Here is a 17,500-nt window from a genome sequence, read left to right as displayed (position 1 = left end):
ATGATCAGCACTAACGCTTTCAGTGATACAAAAATCACAGCAATTGCTATGTACAATTCCCATTTCTTTTGGCTCATGAAATCTTCACAAGCTGGTTGCATTTCCACCAGGGATTCCTTCTTTTTACATTTTCACCAAAACAAGTTCTTCAGAAATAAAATACAAAGAAAAGTTGAAGCATTTGATCAGATCCAGATGATCTGTCATTACCAATATCTGACATCAGCATTCAAACACCCGTCCTTTAGAAGCCAAACATGCTCAATTTTACATGCATGTGCATATGCACGCTCACACACCTGCACACACACACACACCTGTAAACACACACACACACACACATTACAGGTACAGAAATTTCCAACAGAACTGACCCTGTGTTTCTGGCCAATGCTGTCAATATTTTCTAGCCATGGGCAGTTGAACAGCCAGTTGTCTGACCAATGTTGTCACTGTTTTCTAGCCATGGGCAGTTGAACAGCTAGTTGTCTGACCAATGTTGTCACTGTTTTCTAGCCGTGGGCAGTTGAACAATGTTGTCTGACCAATGTTGTCACTGTTTTCAAGCCATGGGCAGTTGAACAATGTTGTCTGACCAATGTTGTCACTGTTTTCTAGCCATGGGCAGTTGAACAGCCAGTTGTCTGACCAATGTTGTCACTGTTTTCAAGCCATAGGCAGTTAAACAGGTAGTTGTCTGACCAATGTTGTCACTGTTTTCAAGCCATGGGCGGTTGAACAGGTAGTTGTCTGACCAATGTTGTCACTGTTTTCAAGCCATGGGCAGTTGAACAATGTTGTCTGACCAATGTTGTCACTGTTTTCTAGCCATGGGCAGTTGAACAATGTTGTCTGACCAATGTTGTCACTGTTTTCTAGCCATGGGCAGTTGAACAGCTAGTCGTCTGACCAATGTTGTCACTGTTTTCTAGCCGTGGGCAGTTGAACAGCTAGTCGTCTGACCAATGTTGTCGCTGTTTTCAAGCCATGGGCAGTTGAACAGCTAGTTGTCTGACCAATGTTATCACTGTTTTCAAGCCGTGGGCAGTTGAACAATATTGTCTGACCAATGTTGTCGCTGTTTTCAAGCCGTGGGCAGTTGAACAATATTGTCTGACCAATGTTGTCACTGTTTTCTAGCCATGGGCAGTTGAACAGCTAGTTGTCTGGCCAATGTTGTCGCTGTTTTCTAGCCGTGGGCAGTTGAACAATATTGTCTGACCAATGTTGTCACTGTTTTCAAGCCATGGGCAGTTAAACAGGTAGTTGTCTGACCAATGTTGTCACTGTTTTCTAGCCGTGGGCAGATGAAGGACTAAGCTATTTCCCTGTGTGTCCACTTTCATCTCATTAAACGTTCACACACACTACAACACTAAATAAACCCAGACAAGCGCAAACTATTATCATTAAATATTGAAGACTGAAAAACGAATTCTCCACTGACTGGAAAACAGACCGACAGAATATTCTGCATGAATGGTTTAGGTGTGTTTGGTTAAAAAAAAAAACAAAAAAAAACACACACACACACAAAAATAATAAACAAGGCTTTGAATGTAAACATAATGTGCAAGAGGAATAATCATGTAAACACTTACAATAAAAAAAAAATCCAAAAAAGAACACTTCTGGATAATTACAATAATAATAATAATGAAGATAATAATAATAATAATGATTATGTTGGCGATAATGATAATATAATAAAAACAATAATAATGATACTCCTACTGCTACTACTATTAAAAAATACAATACCACTATTATAAAATACAACAATAATAATAACTACAACAAGATTAAGGAAAAAAGAATAAGAAGAATATGAATAAGGAAAAGAAAGAAATAAGGATGACGATGATGATCAAGGCAATAATGAATAATGCATTATGCTTCATATTCCTAGAAAATGAAAATCATTAAAAGTGAAAACAAACAAAAAAAAACCAAAACAAAACAAACAACAAAATCACAATACCAACAAAAGAAATGCCTTGATTTACGATAGTGTCTGGTCCCTAGATGTTCTGCTGACAACTATTGAAATGCTGAGCATTACAAATTAATTGTAGACTCCAAGTGGTGAAAAAAATGAAGTCAATGCTAGGGCTGTCCAGACAACTCACATCTTTATAAAGTCATCGCTTGGGCTGTCCAAACAAATCACATCTAGATGAAGTCATTGCCAGGGCTGTCCAGACAACTCACATCTAGATGAAGTCATTGCTAGGACCATCCAAACAAATCACATCTAGATGAAGTCAATGCTAGGGCTGTCCAAACAAATCACATCTAGATGAAGTCAATGCTAGGGCTGTCCAGACAACTCACATCTTGATAAAGTCATCGCTTGGGCTGTCCAAACAAATCACATCTAGATGAAGACATTGCTAGGACCATCCAAACAAATCACATCTAGATGAAGTCAATGCTAGGGCTGTCCAAACAAATCACATCTAGATGATGACATTACTTGGGCTGTCCAAACAAATCACATTTCAGTGAAGTCATTGCTAGGGCTGTCCAAACAAATCACATCTCAGTGATGTCACTGCCAGGGCTGTCCAAACAAATCACATCTCAGTGATGTCACTGCCAGGGCTGTCCAAACAAATCACATCTCTATGAAGTCATTACTATGGCTGTCCAAACAAATCACATCTCAGTGATGTCACTGCCAGGGCTGTCCAAACAAATCACATCTCAGTGATGTCACTGCCAGGGCTGTCCAAACAAATCACATCTCAGTGATGTCACTGCCAGGGCTGTCCAAACAAATCACATCTCAGTGATGTCACTGCCAGGGCTGTCCAAACAAATCACATCTGTATGAAGTCATTACTATGGCTGTCCAAACAAATCACATCTCAGTGATGTCATTGCCAGGGCTGTCCAAACAAATCACATCTCAGTGATGTCACTGCCAGGGCTGTCCAAACAAATCACATCTCAGTGATGTCACTGCCAGGGCTGTCCAAACAAATCACATCTCAGTGATGTCACTGCCAGGGCTGTCCAAACAAATCACATCTCAGTGATGTCACTGCCAGGGCTGTCCAGACAAATCACATCTCAGTGATGTCACTGCTAGGGCTGTCCAGACAAACATCATCTAGATAAATTGCTAGGGCTCTCCAAACAAACCACATATCTCCATTCATGAAGTGAAACCACAATACTGTAAAGTACATTGTAAGCACCCATCCCCTCTCTCTGCACACATTTCACCCTGAAGCCGGGGGGTTTGAATTTACATGATAATTTTCTTCTTTTTTTTTTCCAAAGTGGTGAGATGGGCATTTACAGGGTATTTTACCCCAAGTACAGTTTTTAACCCAAAGTTGGGGATGGGCATTTGCTAGGTACTGGACGTTTACAGGGCAGTTTACCCTAAGCACAGTTTTTAACCCAAAATGGGGGGTGAGCATTTGTTAGATACTGAGTGTTTACAGGGTAGTTTACAGTACATGAGCCCCCTGTTCCCACCACTGCTCCATAGTCCTCCAGCCTGCACATCGGTTCACTCTGTCCCCAGTTTTCATATGCATCAGTGCCTGTGTTCTTCTGGGGTTACTTGGGGCTGCCATGATGATGACCTTGTTGTGGGTTCAGTTGGGGCTGCCATGTTGGTGACCTTGCTGTGGGGTCACTTGGTGGGCTGCCATGGCAATGACCTTGCTGCTGTTGTGGGGTCACCTGGGGCTGCCATGGTGATGACCTTGTTGTTGTGGGGTCACTTGGGGCTGCCATGGCAGTGACTTGTTGTTGCTGCAGGCGTACATGGTTTGAGTGATGGCAACAGGCTGGCTTATTCGTCCTTCTCTTCTTTAGTTATTGCCCTGAAAGAAGTGTGGAACAATTTTGGTGTTAAAGCGTCTACTGTGTATTAAGTTTGTAGTCTATCTTTGCTCTGTTTATCAGCACTACTCCCCTACCCTCATGCCACAACATACACACCCACCCAAACAGGATCTTGAATACACAATACCTGCGGTACTATGTAGAGACTGATCCCCTTGTTACATCTTTTCATGTATGACTTAACAGAATGATTTTTTAATTTGTAAACAGTCTGGAATTTAGGCGATCCAAAGTCGTGTCAAGCTTCCAGGATAAATACCACCTATTACGGGTGGAAATACAAAACATAAACACACCAGCGTATATCCATCCCTGAAAACAGAGCATGGCTACCTAAACGACGGGGTTAAATCAGCTGTTTATGTTGGAGCCTTGTCACTGAGTTATGACCCACTGTTAAAGAAGAACTGAAGCTGAATACACAGAAAAGTGAACAGAACATCCATTGGAAGGACAGGTCGACGGGCGCAATAGCCGAGTGGTTAAAGCGTTGGACTGTCAATCTGAGGGTCCCGGGTTCGAATCACGGTGACGGCGCCTGGTGGGTAAAGGGTGGAGATTCTTACGATCTCCCAGGTCAACATGTGCAGACCTGCTAGTGCCTGAACCCCCTTCGTGTGTATATGCAAGCAGAAGATCAAATACGCACGTTAAAGATCCTGTAATCCATGTCAGCGTTCGGTGGGTTATGGAAACAAGAACATACCCAGCATGCACCCCCCAAAAAACGGAGTATGGCTGCCTACATGGCGGGGTAAAAACGGTCAAACACGTAAAAGCCCACTCGTGTGCATACGAGTGAACGCAGAAGAAGAAGAAGGAAGGACAGGTCATTCTGAGTTTTTTATTCGGCTAAAGATCTCATTGCTTTTCATGGCCATCAGGGCACTTCTTCTTCTTCGTTCGTGGGCTACAACTCCCACGTTCACTTGCATATTACACGAGTGGGCTTTTATGTGTATGACCGTTTTACCCCGCCATGTTGGCAGCCGTACTCCGTTTTTGGGGGTGTGCATGCTGGGTATGTTCTTGTTTCCATAACCCACCGAACGCGGACATGGATTACAGGTTCTTTAACGCGCGTATTTGATCTTCTTCTTGCGTATACACATGAAGGGGTTTCAGGCACTAACAGGTCTGCACACATGTTGACCTGGGAGATAGGAGAAATCTCCACCCTTTACCCACCAGGCGCTGTTACCGAGATTCAAACCTGGGACCCTCAGATTGAAAGACCAACGCTTTAACCACTCGGCTATTGCGCCCATCCATCAGGGCAGAGAATTTATGTTCACTATGTCTAGGACTCGGTACAGGAAGGTAGGGCCCAATCCTCTCCTTCCACAGGTAGACAAGCACATCACATACAGACAGCAATCCTCTCCTTCCACAGGTAGACAAGCACATCACATACAGACAGCAATCCTCTCCTTCCACAGGTAGACAAGCACATCACATACAGACAGCTGGATAAGAACAGCACTGACCTTACCCGGCAGGGTGAACTGCACCTCCTCAGCCTTTCCATAGACGTCCAGCACGGCCCACAGAGGTTGGCTGGTGTCCACGTCAGTGAGGAACAGGTCCGGCTCCTGCCCGTCCACACTGCAGAAGATGCGTCCTGTCCGGGTGACAAAGTAGTACAGGGAAATCTTCCTGTCCAGGTGCTCTTTGTCCAGTTCCTTCATCCAGTAGCCTGTGTACATTGGCAGTGAGCAGTAATCACTGGGCAAGGCACCCATCTTAGCAGGGTCCACACTGCAGAATCCGATGCGAAGTCCACCTGACCATCTGATCACAGTCTTGGTAACCTGAATATGTACCTGGGGGTTGAAAAAGATGAGGTCAAAAACAAACAAAAAAAAAAGTCAGTCACCACAAAAGGCCATTTTCTTTCCTTTAATAGAGTATGTCTTTGAACACTGGTACAATAAATCTCTTTGTATCTTTGTTTAATCTAACATACTTACCATACGCCATTGGTGCATTTCAGTCCTGTGCAAACTACTACCCCATTCATGCAGAAAGGCTGAAAATAGCTGCGACTAGTGACCTCCCTTCGTACATTACCTCCCTTTTGTGTACCCATGCAGCACCCTCTTTGATGCTGGAGATAATGAAATTGCTATATTCAGTTTATTCTGCTGAGCATGTGTTTGTGCATATGCTTGCGAGTGAATGTATAAAATGTGTGCATGTGTGTTTGTGTGAGTGAATGAATGTGTGTGTGATTATCCAGTTTTGACTTTAAAGATACATAATATGTACAAGAGGGTGTCATGTTGAGGGTGGGTATTATCCTCAAAACTTGAGGTAGGACATGTGCACACACACCCTGAGGTAGGACATGTGCACACACACCCTGAGGTAGGACATGTGCACACACACCCTGAGGTAGGACATGTGCACAGACACCCTGAGGTAGGACATGTGCACACACACCCTGAGGTAGGACATGTGCACACACACCCTGAGGTAGCACATGTGCACACACACCCTGAGGTAGGACATGTGCACACACACCCTTCACCATGGGCTACAGTTCAAAACAGGGCATGGGGAGGGCGCAAGGGAATAGAGGCAGACAGACAGAAAGAGAGACAGAGAGACAGAGACAGAGGAATGTGTATGCACGTGAGTGTGTGAGGGGGGTTGGGGGGGGGAATATATTTGAATCACAGCCTACCTTTGTGTCATTTCTGTTTTACAACCTGTTTTTATCCGTAAAGATCATATTCATTATCATTATAGTTGTCATCACCTTCATTTTAGTCATTCTCAGCAACATCATATTTCCAGTAGTAGCAGCCATGACTGGTCAATGCCACCATCATCGTCTCCTCCTCCTCATGGTCATTATCCAAACTGTCACATCATATTTTTGCATCATCATCACCAGCACCACCATCACAATTATCAACACCATCAGTGATGGGCGCAACAGCCGAGTGGTCAAAGCGTTTGAATCTCAGTCACAGTGCCCGTTATATAAAAGGTGGAGATTCTTCCAATCTCCCAGGTCAACAGATGTGCAGACCTCCTGTGCCTGAACCCCCTTCATGTGTATATGCATGCAGTCATGTGTATATGCATGCAGAAGATCGAACATGCACCTTAAAGACCCTGTAATCCATGTCAGCGTTTGGTGAGTTATGGAAACAAGAACACACCCATCATGCAACACCCCCGGAAACAGAGTATCTCTGCCCAGACAGCAGGGGTAAAAACAGTCATACACGTAAAAGCCCACTCATGCGTTTCAGTGAACGTGAGAGTTGCAGCCCATTAACAAAGAAGATCACCGCCATTAACTACACTTTCTCTTCCGCTATCATGTCTGTCAGGGCAGAGACTGCAGCCCAGTACTCACACACCCTTTCATTGATGGCAATGGGTCTCCTGCTGAAGGTGAGAGCTTTATAGTACTCGTCAACCCTCGTGGCACGCGTCTTGTTGTTGCCGAGAACGATATTGTCACCATGGATGTCGTGGAACTGAAGGAGCTGTTCAGAACGTGGAGAAGAGTCTGCCGCTTCTGCAGTCATACCTGGAATGCTTTCTCCAACCATACCTGGAACATACCCCACACAGGCCATGAAACAGGAATTCTGACAAATTGTTATCATGATTATTCAAACTTCTATAGTGTCTATCTTCGGTCAAAGCTCTAAGCGCTTTACAAACGCAGAATCTTTTGCACAACAGGCTGCCTACATGGGCAGAGATCATGAGAACTGCCTTCAGGTGTCATCATTTGTTTCCTGATACTTATATACTTATCTTTGGTCACAGGCCAAGCTCTAAACGCTTTAGAAACACAGAGTCATTTGCACAACAGGATGCCTAGCTGGGTAGACCTGACCGACAGCTTTCAGGCACTCATCATTCGTTTCCTGTGTCGTTTAGTCAGGCTTCACACACACACACACACACACACACACACACACACACACACACACACACATACACACACCAGAGTGAATTCTTTTGATTTTGTCCTAGCTAATCTTAAAAATATATCTCTTGAGTTGTATTCAAATTTAAGAACAGAATGAAAATATGTAAATATAACACTTCTAAATCAATACAGTGGTGCAAGTTGGAGAGAAAATGAAACTGAATATTCAGGTAAAACAATAGAAACAGTCTAAAACAACAGAAACAGTCTAAAGCAATAGAAACAGTCTAAAACAATAGAAACAGTCTGTTTTTCTGTCCCTACTTCAAAATCCTTTAAAAAATGTATTAGAATACTTGTCTTTTCAAAAATGCAGAAAAAAAAATCAACTGTAACATTCTTATAGCATGAACTGTGCATGGCTTTTCACCAGTCAGATGATACAGGCCAACACACGTTACCTAAACTGGCGATGGATTTCGTCAGCTGATCCACTTCTGTCCGACCAAACACGACGTCAACGGGCGGCCTCTTCTCACACCTGGTTCGGGCACTCTGCTCCAAACCCTGCAGCCGGGACGTCAGTTTTCCCAGCATGCCCAGGATGGCGTCATTGGATGCCGAAGCCGTCAGATTCCTCATGGTTCCGGCATGGGCCTTCATGGAGGCCCTGGCTTTCTCCACTTTGGACAGGGACTCCCGGCTGGCGTCCTCTTTGGTCTGGATGGCAGCCAGGAGGCTCTGGCGCCGTTTCTGAAGGTGCTGCTCAAGAGTGTCAAAGACATCCTCCACTTTCTTCCGCAGGGTCTTGAAGTCATCCTTTGAGGCCTGGATCTGGAACAAACGTTGTTACATGTCTATGGTAAACTCTGTGGGAAATGCAGGTACATTGTCATATATCTATGGTAAACCCTGCGTGAGATAAAGCTACAAACGTTGTAATATATCTATGGTAAACTTTGTGTGAAACAAAGCTACAAACGTTGTAATACATCTATGGTAAACCCTGTGTGAGATAAAGCTACAAACGTTGTAATACATCTATGGTAAACTTTGTGTGAAACAAAGCTACAAACGTTGTAATACATCTATGGTAAACTTTGTGTGAAACAAAGCTACAAACGTTGTAATACATCTATGGTAAACTTTGTGTGAAACAAAGCCACAAACGTTGAAATACATCTATGGTAAACTTTGTGTGAAACAAAGCTACAAACGTTGAAATACATCTATGGTAAACTTTGTATGAAACAAAGCTACTAACACTGTAATACATCTATGGCAAACTTTGTGTGAAACAAAGCTACAAACATTGTCATATATCAACAATAAACTGTGTGAAATACAGGCACAAGCATTGCCATATATCTACAGTAAACTGTGTGTGAAATAAAGGTACATTGTCATATATCTACAGTAAACTCTGTTTGAAATATAAAAAAAAAGGTTTAAAAATTAAATACTGCCACATCATTTGTTTTCATATACATACATGAGAAGCAGCTGGGATATTTTGCAACACATTCTGTTCTGATTACAGTGAAATATGACAATAAAATCTGTACAGATTGTGTAGAGAAAAATAAAAGTTGGCATACTGAGGTGTCTCATCAGAAGTTGTGACAAAGAAAGAAGACAAACTATGTTACTTCGGAATGCACCGTCAGTCGAGTGCTGGGTTTCATAACTGAGACACTGTCTATCAGCAAAGCACCAAAGAGAACGTTTCTGAATGGTGTGAAAAAGAACAGATGTGCATGCATGTTTATAAACTGTTTCAACCCATGAAGCGAGCACAGTGCCAGCCACTGAAGAAAGATAGAAGGCCATGACACCCTCCCACATAGGTTTTTGTTGCATTGTGTTATGTTGTAACACTGTACACATCAAATGGTTTTCAAAGATACATAGTAATAATGATATTAATACTACTAATAATAATGAATGGCACATTTCTCTAAGTATCATAATTATGTACATGGAAAACAAATTTTAAAAAAAGATTCACTGTGAACACAGCAAAAGAAGATGAAGAAAAAAGATGTTATGATTTAGGGTATGTCACTGAAAAGAAGAAAAATAGTAATTTGCTCAGAGAGAGTAGGACAGATCCAGCACAAACCTCTGACACCATCTTGGCCTCCTCCTCCAACAGCTTCCCCACCCTTTGGTCCAGCTCCGCCCTCTTCTGCTGTGCGATGTCAGCGATGGCCTTCACCTCGGGACAGTCACGGTGATTGGTCGGGAAACACAGCATGCAAATGAGCACTTCGTGGGAGGAGCAGAACAACTCAGCCAGCCTATCAGGATGGTTCTTGCAGTATGTGCGGCAGGTTCCCGCCAACTGCTGGACTGTCAGAGTGTTCAAGTCTTCAACGACGTGACTCTGTAAATAGGGGATTTTCGTGTGGCCTTTGGCGCAAGGTTTGCACAGTTTGATGTTGCACTGAAGGCAGTAGGCCGAAGCAGCAACCTTGCCGTCACAAACCGCACAGACATGTGGGGAGTTTAACACCTTCTGGTTCTCCACAACTGAGGCGATGGCAAGGTCAGTTGGCAGAGCGTCCACCACAGCGGCAAGCTCGGCATCACTGGCTGGGGTGGAAGACAGGATGGCGGCACGACAGAGAGGACAGCCGCCCTGAGACCCCTCCTTGCTCACCCAGCTGACGATACATTTCCGACACACCAGGTGAGTGCAGGGCAGGATTTTGGGGTCCTGGAAGTCGTCATGACACACCGGGCATTCCAGGTCTGTGTCATCTTGCTTGCCTGCCATAGTTCTGTACACACACACACACACACACAAACACCATCACACACATGCACTCACACACACATGCACTCACACACACACACACATGCACTCACACACAAATGAGAAAGAATATGGAAAGACTGGTTATCATGTGAAAACCGTGTCATCAGCACATTCAAACATACATGTCCACAGTTTCTGTTACAATATAACAGCAGACATATTTCGGCAATATCCACATTTCCCCCCCCTGTACTCTTTTGTTTGAAAGATGGAAACAACTGTAAATTGGTTAATTACATCATGATAGTTACTCTACATTTCTTCCCCTCCACTGTTTTACTGGCAGCAGATGGGAATAAGATTTTAATGTAGAATATATTATATTACAATACAAGAAACCAAATTTCAACTTTTTCCGTCTTTGAAATGAAACTGACTGGAGAGTTCATGGGAGGAAATATGGATATTGGCCATATAGCACAAGCTCCATTAATTGTACAATGTATTTTATGATCCAATGTTCCTGCTGGTGTACATTATCATTCTATTTTCATGTTTGGCTCCCAGGCCTGCGAGCTAACTTGTCAAGGCAGTAAATGTGTCCTGTCAAAAGCGTAAAAAAAAACCCAACAACAAAAACACTGCAAAAACGAACTATTCAATTTGAAGACACCGCGCAGGTATATCGCTACAAATGTCATCTTCATAAACGAAACAAAAACAAGACAAAAACTGGGCTGATGTTCTCTCTCCAGAAAAGACACATTAAATCAGTATTGTATAATTAAAACTCATGTTTACCACCACATCCTCGATGCTGTTTTTAAAAAGTCCTTCAAACACCATCGCTGTGGTACACTTAACCAAAGACAAAATACCTCAGGGCTGAGAGTGTCTGTGACTGAACTTACCGAATGCCCAGCAACTGGATTCAAAACCGAAACTGTCGACTGAACAGATTTATTTCCGGGATGTTTCGTGGACAACTTTACTTCTCCAGAATTGTTAATTCAAACTATAAAAAAAACTATGAAAAAATATTAAATACCTTAAAAAAACAATTAACCGCTCTTTAATATTATATCAATTTACCTTTTTTGTATACTTTTTGTTTTTATTTTTAACACCACAAACCTCAATAGTTTCGGATTATGGATACGACATTTCCACAGTGCCTGGCTTTCGTCTGCAATCTGACCAAGTGCCAATAAAAGGTCAAACTTACAGAGTACTTTCGTTTGCTAAGCATATGCGTGAAAACTGCTTAACAGGTGTGGTATATAATTAATAGGATGAACTGGTCAATTGTTTATCATGTATGTCTAACAAACGAGAACAAAAACGACTTCGCTAATGTACTATTTTTATTCATGCGCAAGTGCTTCTACGCAAATATTTGTCGGTTAAAAGGCTAGCAGACGATCGTCAAAACAAATGAGGCCAGCAACTCAGAAATGTAGTAAAACAACAGAGCAAAATGTGTCTATGGAGGGTAACTGTAGATTGATCACTTGTGCAATTGATACACGGAACAGTTACTAGAATAAGGCATGCTTTTAGTTGTGTCAGCTGCACTGACGTGCCAGATGTGCGCGGAAGTGTCTTCTTACCAGATGCCTGTCCAACAACGTTGTTTCAATTATTTTCAGCTTGAAGGAAACGTGCGGACTGATCCATATACGCCACGCTACATCTGCATTGAATTACAAAAAACAAACATCTACACAAGTGCACCACAGTCTGAGGCAACAGTACCTGCCTGTGTCACCGACGAGTTCCCAAACCTCGCATGGTGGTCCGTGGGACTGAGGGGGAGGGGGGTGCGGCATCTCGTACCAACATCACTGAGATCGTATATAGTGACCTATATTCTCTCTGGCGGTCGTGAGATCGTTCGTGAAATAATGAATGAATTTCGGCAAAATCCATCTCTGTCCCCTCAGTGATGTTGTCTGCACACTGTCTGTCTGGCTTTCTTTTCCCTGCACTGTTCCTTGAAGGATGCACTGAATTGTCTCATGCAATTGCCGTGTGGTCATACTATCTCATTTTCTTTTTTCCACCGGCTATGGTCAGGTATTCATACCAAGGTGCTGTTTGGTGTGTGTGTGTGTGTGTGTGTGTGTGTGTGTGTGTGTGTGTGTGTGTGTGTGCTCTCAATGCTAATTATGTGGAAAGATTTTGTGTGCTTCTTTAGTGTTATATATATCTCAGTAAAAGATATCTTAGCATTTCTTCCGGGTTATGCATGGTATGATGTTATTTTGACTGATGTGCAGTCCACCCAATTCTTCCTCTGTCTCCTTTCTTCCCTGTCTGTTTGTCTCTTTTTCTGTCTTCCTGTCTCTGTCTCTCCATTTCTCTTTCCCAATCCTTCTTTCTGCACATAATCATATGAGGGTGATTTTTGTAATTGTATCGATGTGTTTAACGTTTTCATGAATTTGTGTGTGGGTCCGCGTGCGGTGTGTGTATGTGTGCGCGTGAGAGCTGAGAGAGAGAGAGAGAGAGAGAGAGAGAGAGAGAGTGTGTGTGTGTGTGTGTGTGTGTGCGTGTGTGTGTGTGCCGTGTGTGTGTGTGTGTGTGTGTGTGTGTGTGTGTGCAATGTTAGAACATATCGGAAAGATTTGTGTGGCTTAATTACATGTTTTAATTAAAAAAATGTTTTACCACAGTTTCATTTGTCTCTTGGTGTAGTACTGTGTGTTTACTCCGATGTAAAATCCAACCCAACCCGTCTTTCTCTCCATCTCTGTCTGCCTCCTTCCTCCCCCGGCTCCCGATTCCTACACACACACACTCTCTCTCTCAACTGTCATATGTCTTTAATATTCTCTTTTCCTGGTCTCTCAAAACATGCGCTTTACCTGTCCAGTGGTAATTTGCTATTGACTGTCCTGCCCCAAAGAAACACAGTCCCTGTTGCACCCACACCCATTTTGATGAAATGCGTTGAAAGAACCATTCTCGAATATCTTCTCAGGTTCGCCACAGAACACCTTGATCATTTCCAGTTTGCATGCAAGCAAAACAGACCCACAGATGATGAAACACTTTTATAGAACACCTTGAAACTCCCAACACATTTGTGAGGATCCTTGTTGTTGATTTCTCCCCTGCTTTTAACTCTCTCCACACGAACGGCGAAAAGGACGACGTTAACAACGTTTCACCCCAATTACCATCATTAAAATATTCAAGCAAGCGGAAGGCTTTTATACTGAAGACGTGAATGTTGACAAAGAATACCACAATTCTGACGACGGAAGCTAAAGGTTGGGTCATTCAGACACCCACTGGACATCCGAGGGGTGTGTGTAGAGGAGAAGAGAGGACTGGTCGTACTGAGTGAGTTAATGTAACAAAACTACTGCCATCTCTTGGCGTTCAAACTTCTTGACATGAACGTCAGCACCAGCTAGGCTTATTCTGTTTTAAAACGCACTCAAACACACTGGCTTATCACCCACAACCTTACCACTTACATTCACAGATTTCTCCAAAACTCCCTCGCATTTAACATTCAATCTACCATATAAAACAATTTTGAAAATGTCAGAAGAGGTTCAATAAAATAGTGGTAAAAAACACGCATCCAAAATGCTATTTAAATGTCTTTATCTGTGTCGGCTGGTTACCAGGTGCTGGTCTCTCCCCAGCATTCTTCACCCATTATACAAATACTGCAAAGGCACTGACTCAACTCTCCTTGTCAAATACTCTGCTGACACAGCTCTGGAAGACCTTACAAACTCAGACACAACCTACTTTCAAGAGGTTCGCGGCTTTGTGTGAGACAAACCACCTTGACTGACCTGAATGCGTCAAAACAAAAGAAATGATCGTTGATTTTAGGGGGAAAATCTCCTGGTGTAATTCCAAATCTTTTTATCGATGATGTGAAAGTCGAGTGCGTGAATGAATACAAATATCTTGAAACTAATTCACATACAGATCTCATTAACAAGAAGTGCTTGGCAACAATGTGTTGTCTTAGAAAACATCAATATTTTAATGTGAATACTGCACTTCTTCGAAGTTTTTACCACTATTTTATTGAACCTCTTCTGACTTTTTCCAGTTTTTTCCCCGGTAGATTGAATGTTAAATGCGAGGGAGTTCTGGAGAGATCTGTGAATGTAAGTGGTAAGGTTGTGGGTGATAGTGTTTGAGTAAAACGTATCAACAGCGAATGAGGCAACGACATGAGTGATTGCGAGTTGCGGGACATTATGAGGCCCTCCCGCCTGGCAGGCTGTACAGATCTATTCGGTGTAAAACGGCACAGCTTCTTCCCAGGTCAGGGCAACTGCTGAACAAACACTGATGTACCCGTACCCTGTGGGGTACAGCTGGGTGGTATGGACTGCCACTGTTTGCCAGTGTGTGTGTTTGGCAGGATGGGGCTGAAAGTGTGTGTGTGTGTGTGTGTGTGTGTGTGTGTTTGGATGGATGGGGCCAAACATGTGCGTGCGAGCGTGTGCGTTTAAATTTGCTGTTTCATTGTATTGTATCCTTTTCTCCATTCCCCAGCTCCCTCAATCCCTTTACCGTGTATTTCCCCAAAACAAGAGCAGCGCGTTGTGAGTCTGATGTTGATTCAAAGGTGAAAATAACCAAACTGCCTGCAGCCGTGTGGAAGTTTGGATAGGGGTGACACCTTGGGTAGGGGTGGAAAAGTGACACCTTTATGTTCTGAGAGTCTGGGCAACGGACAACGACACAGTAACCCGAGTGGTGGTTTGTCTTTAACTCACTCAGTACGGCCAGTCCTCTCTTCTCCTCTACACAGACCCTTCGGATGTCCAGTGGGTGTCTGAATGACCTAACCTTTAGCTTCCATCGTCAGAATTGTGGTATCTTTGTCAACATTCACCTCTTCAGTATAAGAGCCTTCCGCTTGCAATATTTTGATGGTGGTAATTGGGGTGAAACGCTGTTAACGTCGTCTCTTTCGCCGTTCGTATGGAAAGAGTTAAACTCCCTCATAAAAGACGCTATTGTCGTGTCCACAAAGCCCGTGTGTACCCGGTTATATAGTTCCCTTGTGAGGTGGCCGTGCTGAAATGAGTCAAAACGCCAGTTCCAGTCTCAGGCACCCAGCTAATCATGCAATGCATTCCAGAAAATGTACCTTTATTTGCCCAAGCGCTGTTTCAGTACATCATTTATCGTCGTTTCACTGTCCACTTCTCACAATCTGATAAATGATTATAAGAACAGGGAGTGGGGGTGAGGGGTTAGATCTTAGCACAAGACACGGTGGTATTCAAGGCGTGTCATATGACCCTCGGCAATCATGATATGACCCTCGGCAATCATGATATGACCCTCGGCAATCATGGCGGAGTAAGGGTGGGCGTACATCTATTTACACTCTTTACAGTGAACACAACCATGCTCAGCCACACGCTTTATCAAGCAATCTTTAGGAATGTGGGTGTTGTTTCACTTCTTCGTTGAATCATAATTTGGAGACACAGGAGTTATTTGCACCGTTCCCTGTAAGGAGAAAGGTCACTGGAGGATAAACTGAACTGTGCAGATAGTTAACCGTGAGATCTCCAGACATTGCTCATTCGGGAAAGAGATGGCAGTGACTTGCAATGCCGTTTTTGATGAACTGACAGCTCCCGTCCCTTTGTTTATGGCTATGCATTGAAAGAGTCTTATCCATGAGCGATATTTTATATCTTGTTGCTTTTAGCCCAGTCGTCAACACTCAGTGGTCCACATCAGAGCTGAAAAGCAGTACACACTGGCACCGCTGGTACCATAGAACATGAAAAAGCAAAACAAAAACGAAAAACAAAACAAAAAAAAAAAGTAAAAAAAAATTAGGCCTTAAAGGTACAGTCCCATTCATGCACGTAATCCCAGGTCATGTCTCTGACATGGACCATTCCGTCATTTTTTTTATCATTAGACAACCAACAAAGAAACCAAAAACAACAGATAAATCTACCAATCTGAACCAGACCATAACTACACAATATAAACAAAGACATACATATCAACAGGCAAACCAAACCATAGCTATGCCGATTATAAAGACAAAACAAAAAAGCCATACATATCAACAGGCAAACCGAACCATGTAAACCACCAACAGGCAACACCTACTGGGCTCACAAAAAAGACCAAACAAATAAATAAATAATAAATAAATAAATAAATTTAAAAAATAAATAAAAATCTAAATAAAGTCTGACTATAAAAACATAGAAACAGAGAGGTGACTGGACCTGTAAGACAGAAAATGAGAAAAGAAAAAGACAAAAGAAAGAAAAGAAAACTGTCAGAAACAAAGAGAGTGATAGAAAGGTTGAATTTTCCAGTTCAGATTTTCCAGAAGGTAGGGATACCAACTATACTGCGAGAAGACCCCTGACCCCCCTCGATATTCCCATGGAGGGGGAGCACACATTCAGCCATACTTGTGTTAGTGCTGCTCTGAAACAGTACAAACTTTCATTGCCCGAATACTTGTCTACGTCCTTATAACTCCCGTCCATTCGTGGATAAATGAATCAACGAAACCTTGCATGAACATATTTATAGAATTGTATATTCCCAAAATTCTGATGCAGACAGAATACTATAGCTTCATCCACTCACATTAGAGTACGCTGTCAACTCTACTGATATGTACAAAACAAGACAAAAAGAAAAAAAGCCAGAAAAAAGCCGACAATCTATATTCATTCATTCATTGAATTGATTCATTTATTGTTCCATTCATTGATCATTGATTCATTTATTCATTCATATTCATCTACTTATCCATGCACACACACACACACACACACACACACACACACACACACACACACACACACACACACACACACACACACACACACACAAGGTGTAAAATGACACCTCAGTTCATCTTTTTCACGGCCAGCACATCTCCCCAACTACAAAGAAGCACAGCGGAGTAAAATATTTGTCAAACACAATATACCACTCTTCTT

The 17,500-nt window shown here is 42.7% G+C and overlaps 1 protein-coding gene across 5 annotated transcripts; it reads right to left on the bottom strand.

Moving 5' to 3' along the window:
- Positions 1-1,219: 1,219 nt before the first annotated feature.
- Positions 1,220-11,703, bottom strand: LOC143274698 (E3 ubiquitin-protein ligase TRIM56-like). 5 transcript variants are annotated; one of them, XM_076578592.1, is made up of 6 exons: positions 11,658-11,703; positions 9,885-10,545; positions 8,224-8,596; positions 7,239-7,435; positions 5,352-5,687; positions 1,220-3,842 (listed from the first exon to the last, which is right to left on the bottom strand). In XM_076578592.1, the coding sequence occupies exons 2-6, from the start codon at positions 10,539-10,541 to the stop codon at positions 3,831-3,833; spliced, it is 1,575 nt and encodes a 524-aa protein (XP_076434707.1). In that variant the 5' UTR covers positions 10,542-10,545; positions 11,658-11,703; the 3' UTR covers positions 1,220-3,830. The 5 variants fall into 5 exon arrangements, with proteins under 5 accessions (XP_076434707.1, XP_076434708.1, XP_076434710.1 ...); XM_076578593.1 differs by lacking the exon at positions 11,658-11,703 and adding an exon at positions 11,616-11,640; XM_076578595.1 differs by lacking the exon at positions 11,658-11,703 and adding an exon at positions 11,435-11,567 and having other exon boundaries at positions 5,357-5,687.
- Positions 11,704-17,500: the final 5,797 nt, after the last annotated feature.

The sequence above is a fragment of the Babylonia areolata genome, chromosome 29 (genome assembly GCF_041734735.1).
Source record: "Babylonia areolata isolate BAREFJ2019XMU chromosome 29, ASM4173473v1, whole genome shotgun sequence".
Classification (NCBI taxonomy): Eukaryota; Metazoa; Mollusca; class Gastropoda; order Neogastropoda; family Buccinidae; genus Babylonia; species Babylonia areolata.
This window is presented reverse-complemented; position numbering and strand designations above follow the sequence as displayed.

Excerpts from the sequence above, each read along its gene's own strand:
- LOC143274698 (XM_076578592.1), bottom strand. The coding sequence starts at position 10,541 with ATGGCAGGCAAGCAAGATGACACAGACCTGGAATGCCCGGTGTGTCAT. Across the intron at positions 8,597-9,884 it reads AGGCCAAGATGGTGTCAGAG|ATCCAGGCCTCAAAGGATGA; the intron begins GTTTGTGCTGGA and ends CGTTTGTTCCAG. Across the intron at positions 5,688-7,238 it reads CCATTGCCATCAATGAAAGG|GTACATATTCAGGTTACCAA; the intron begins GTGTGTGAGTAC and ends TTCAACCCCCAG.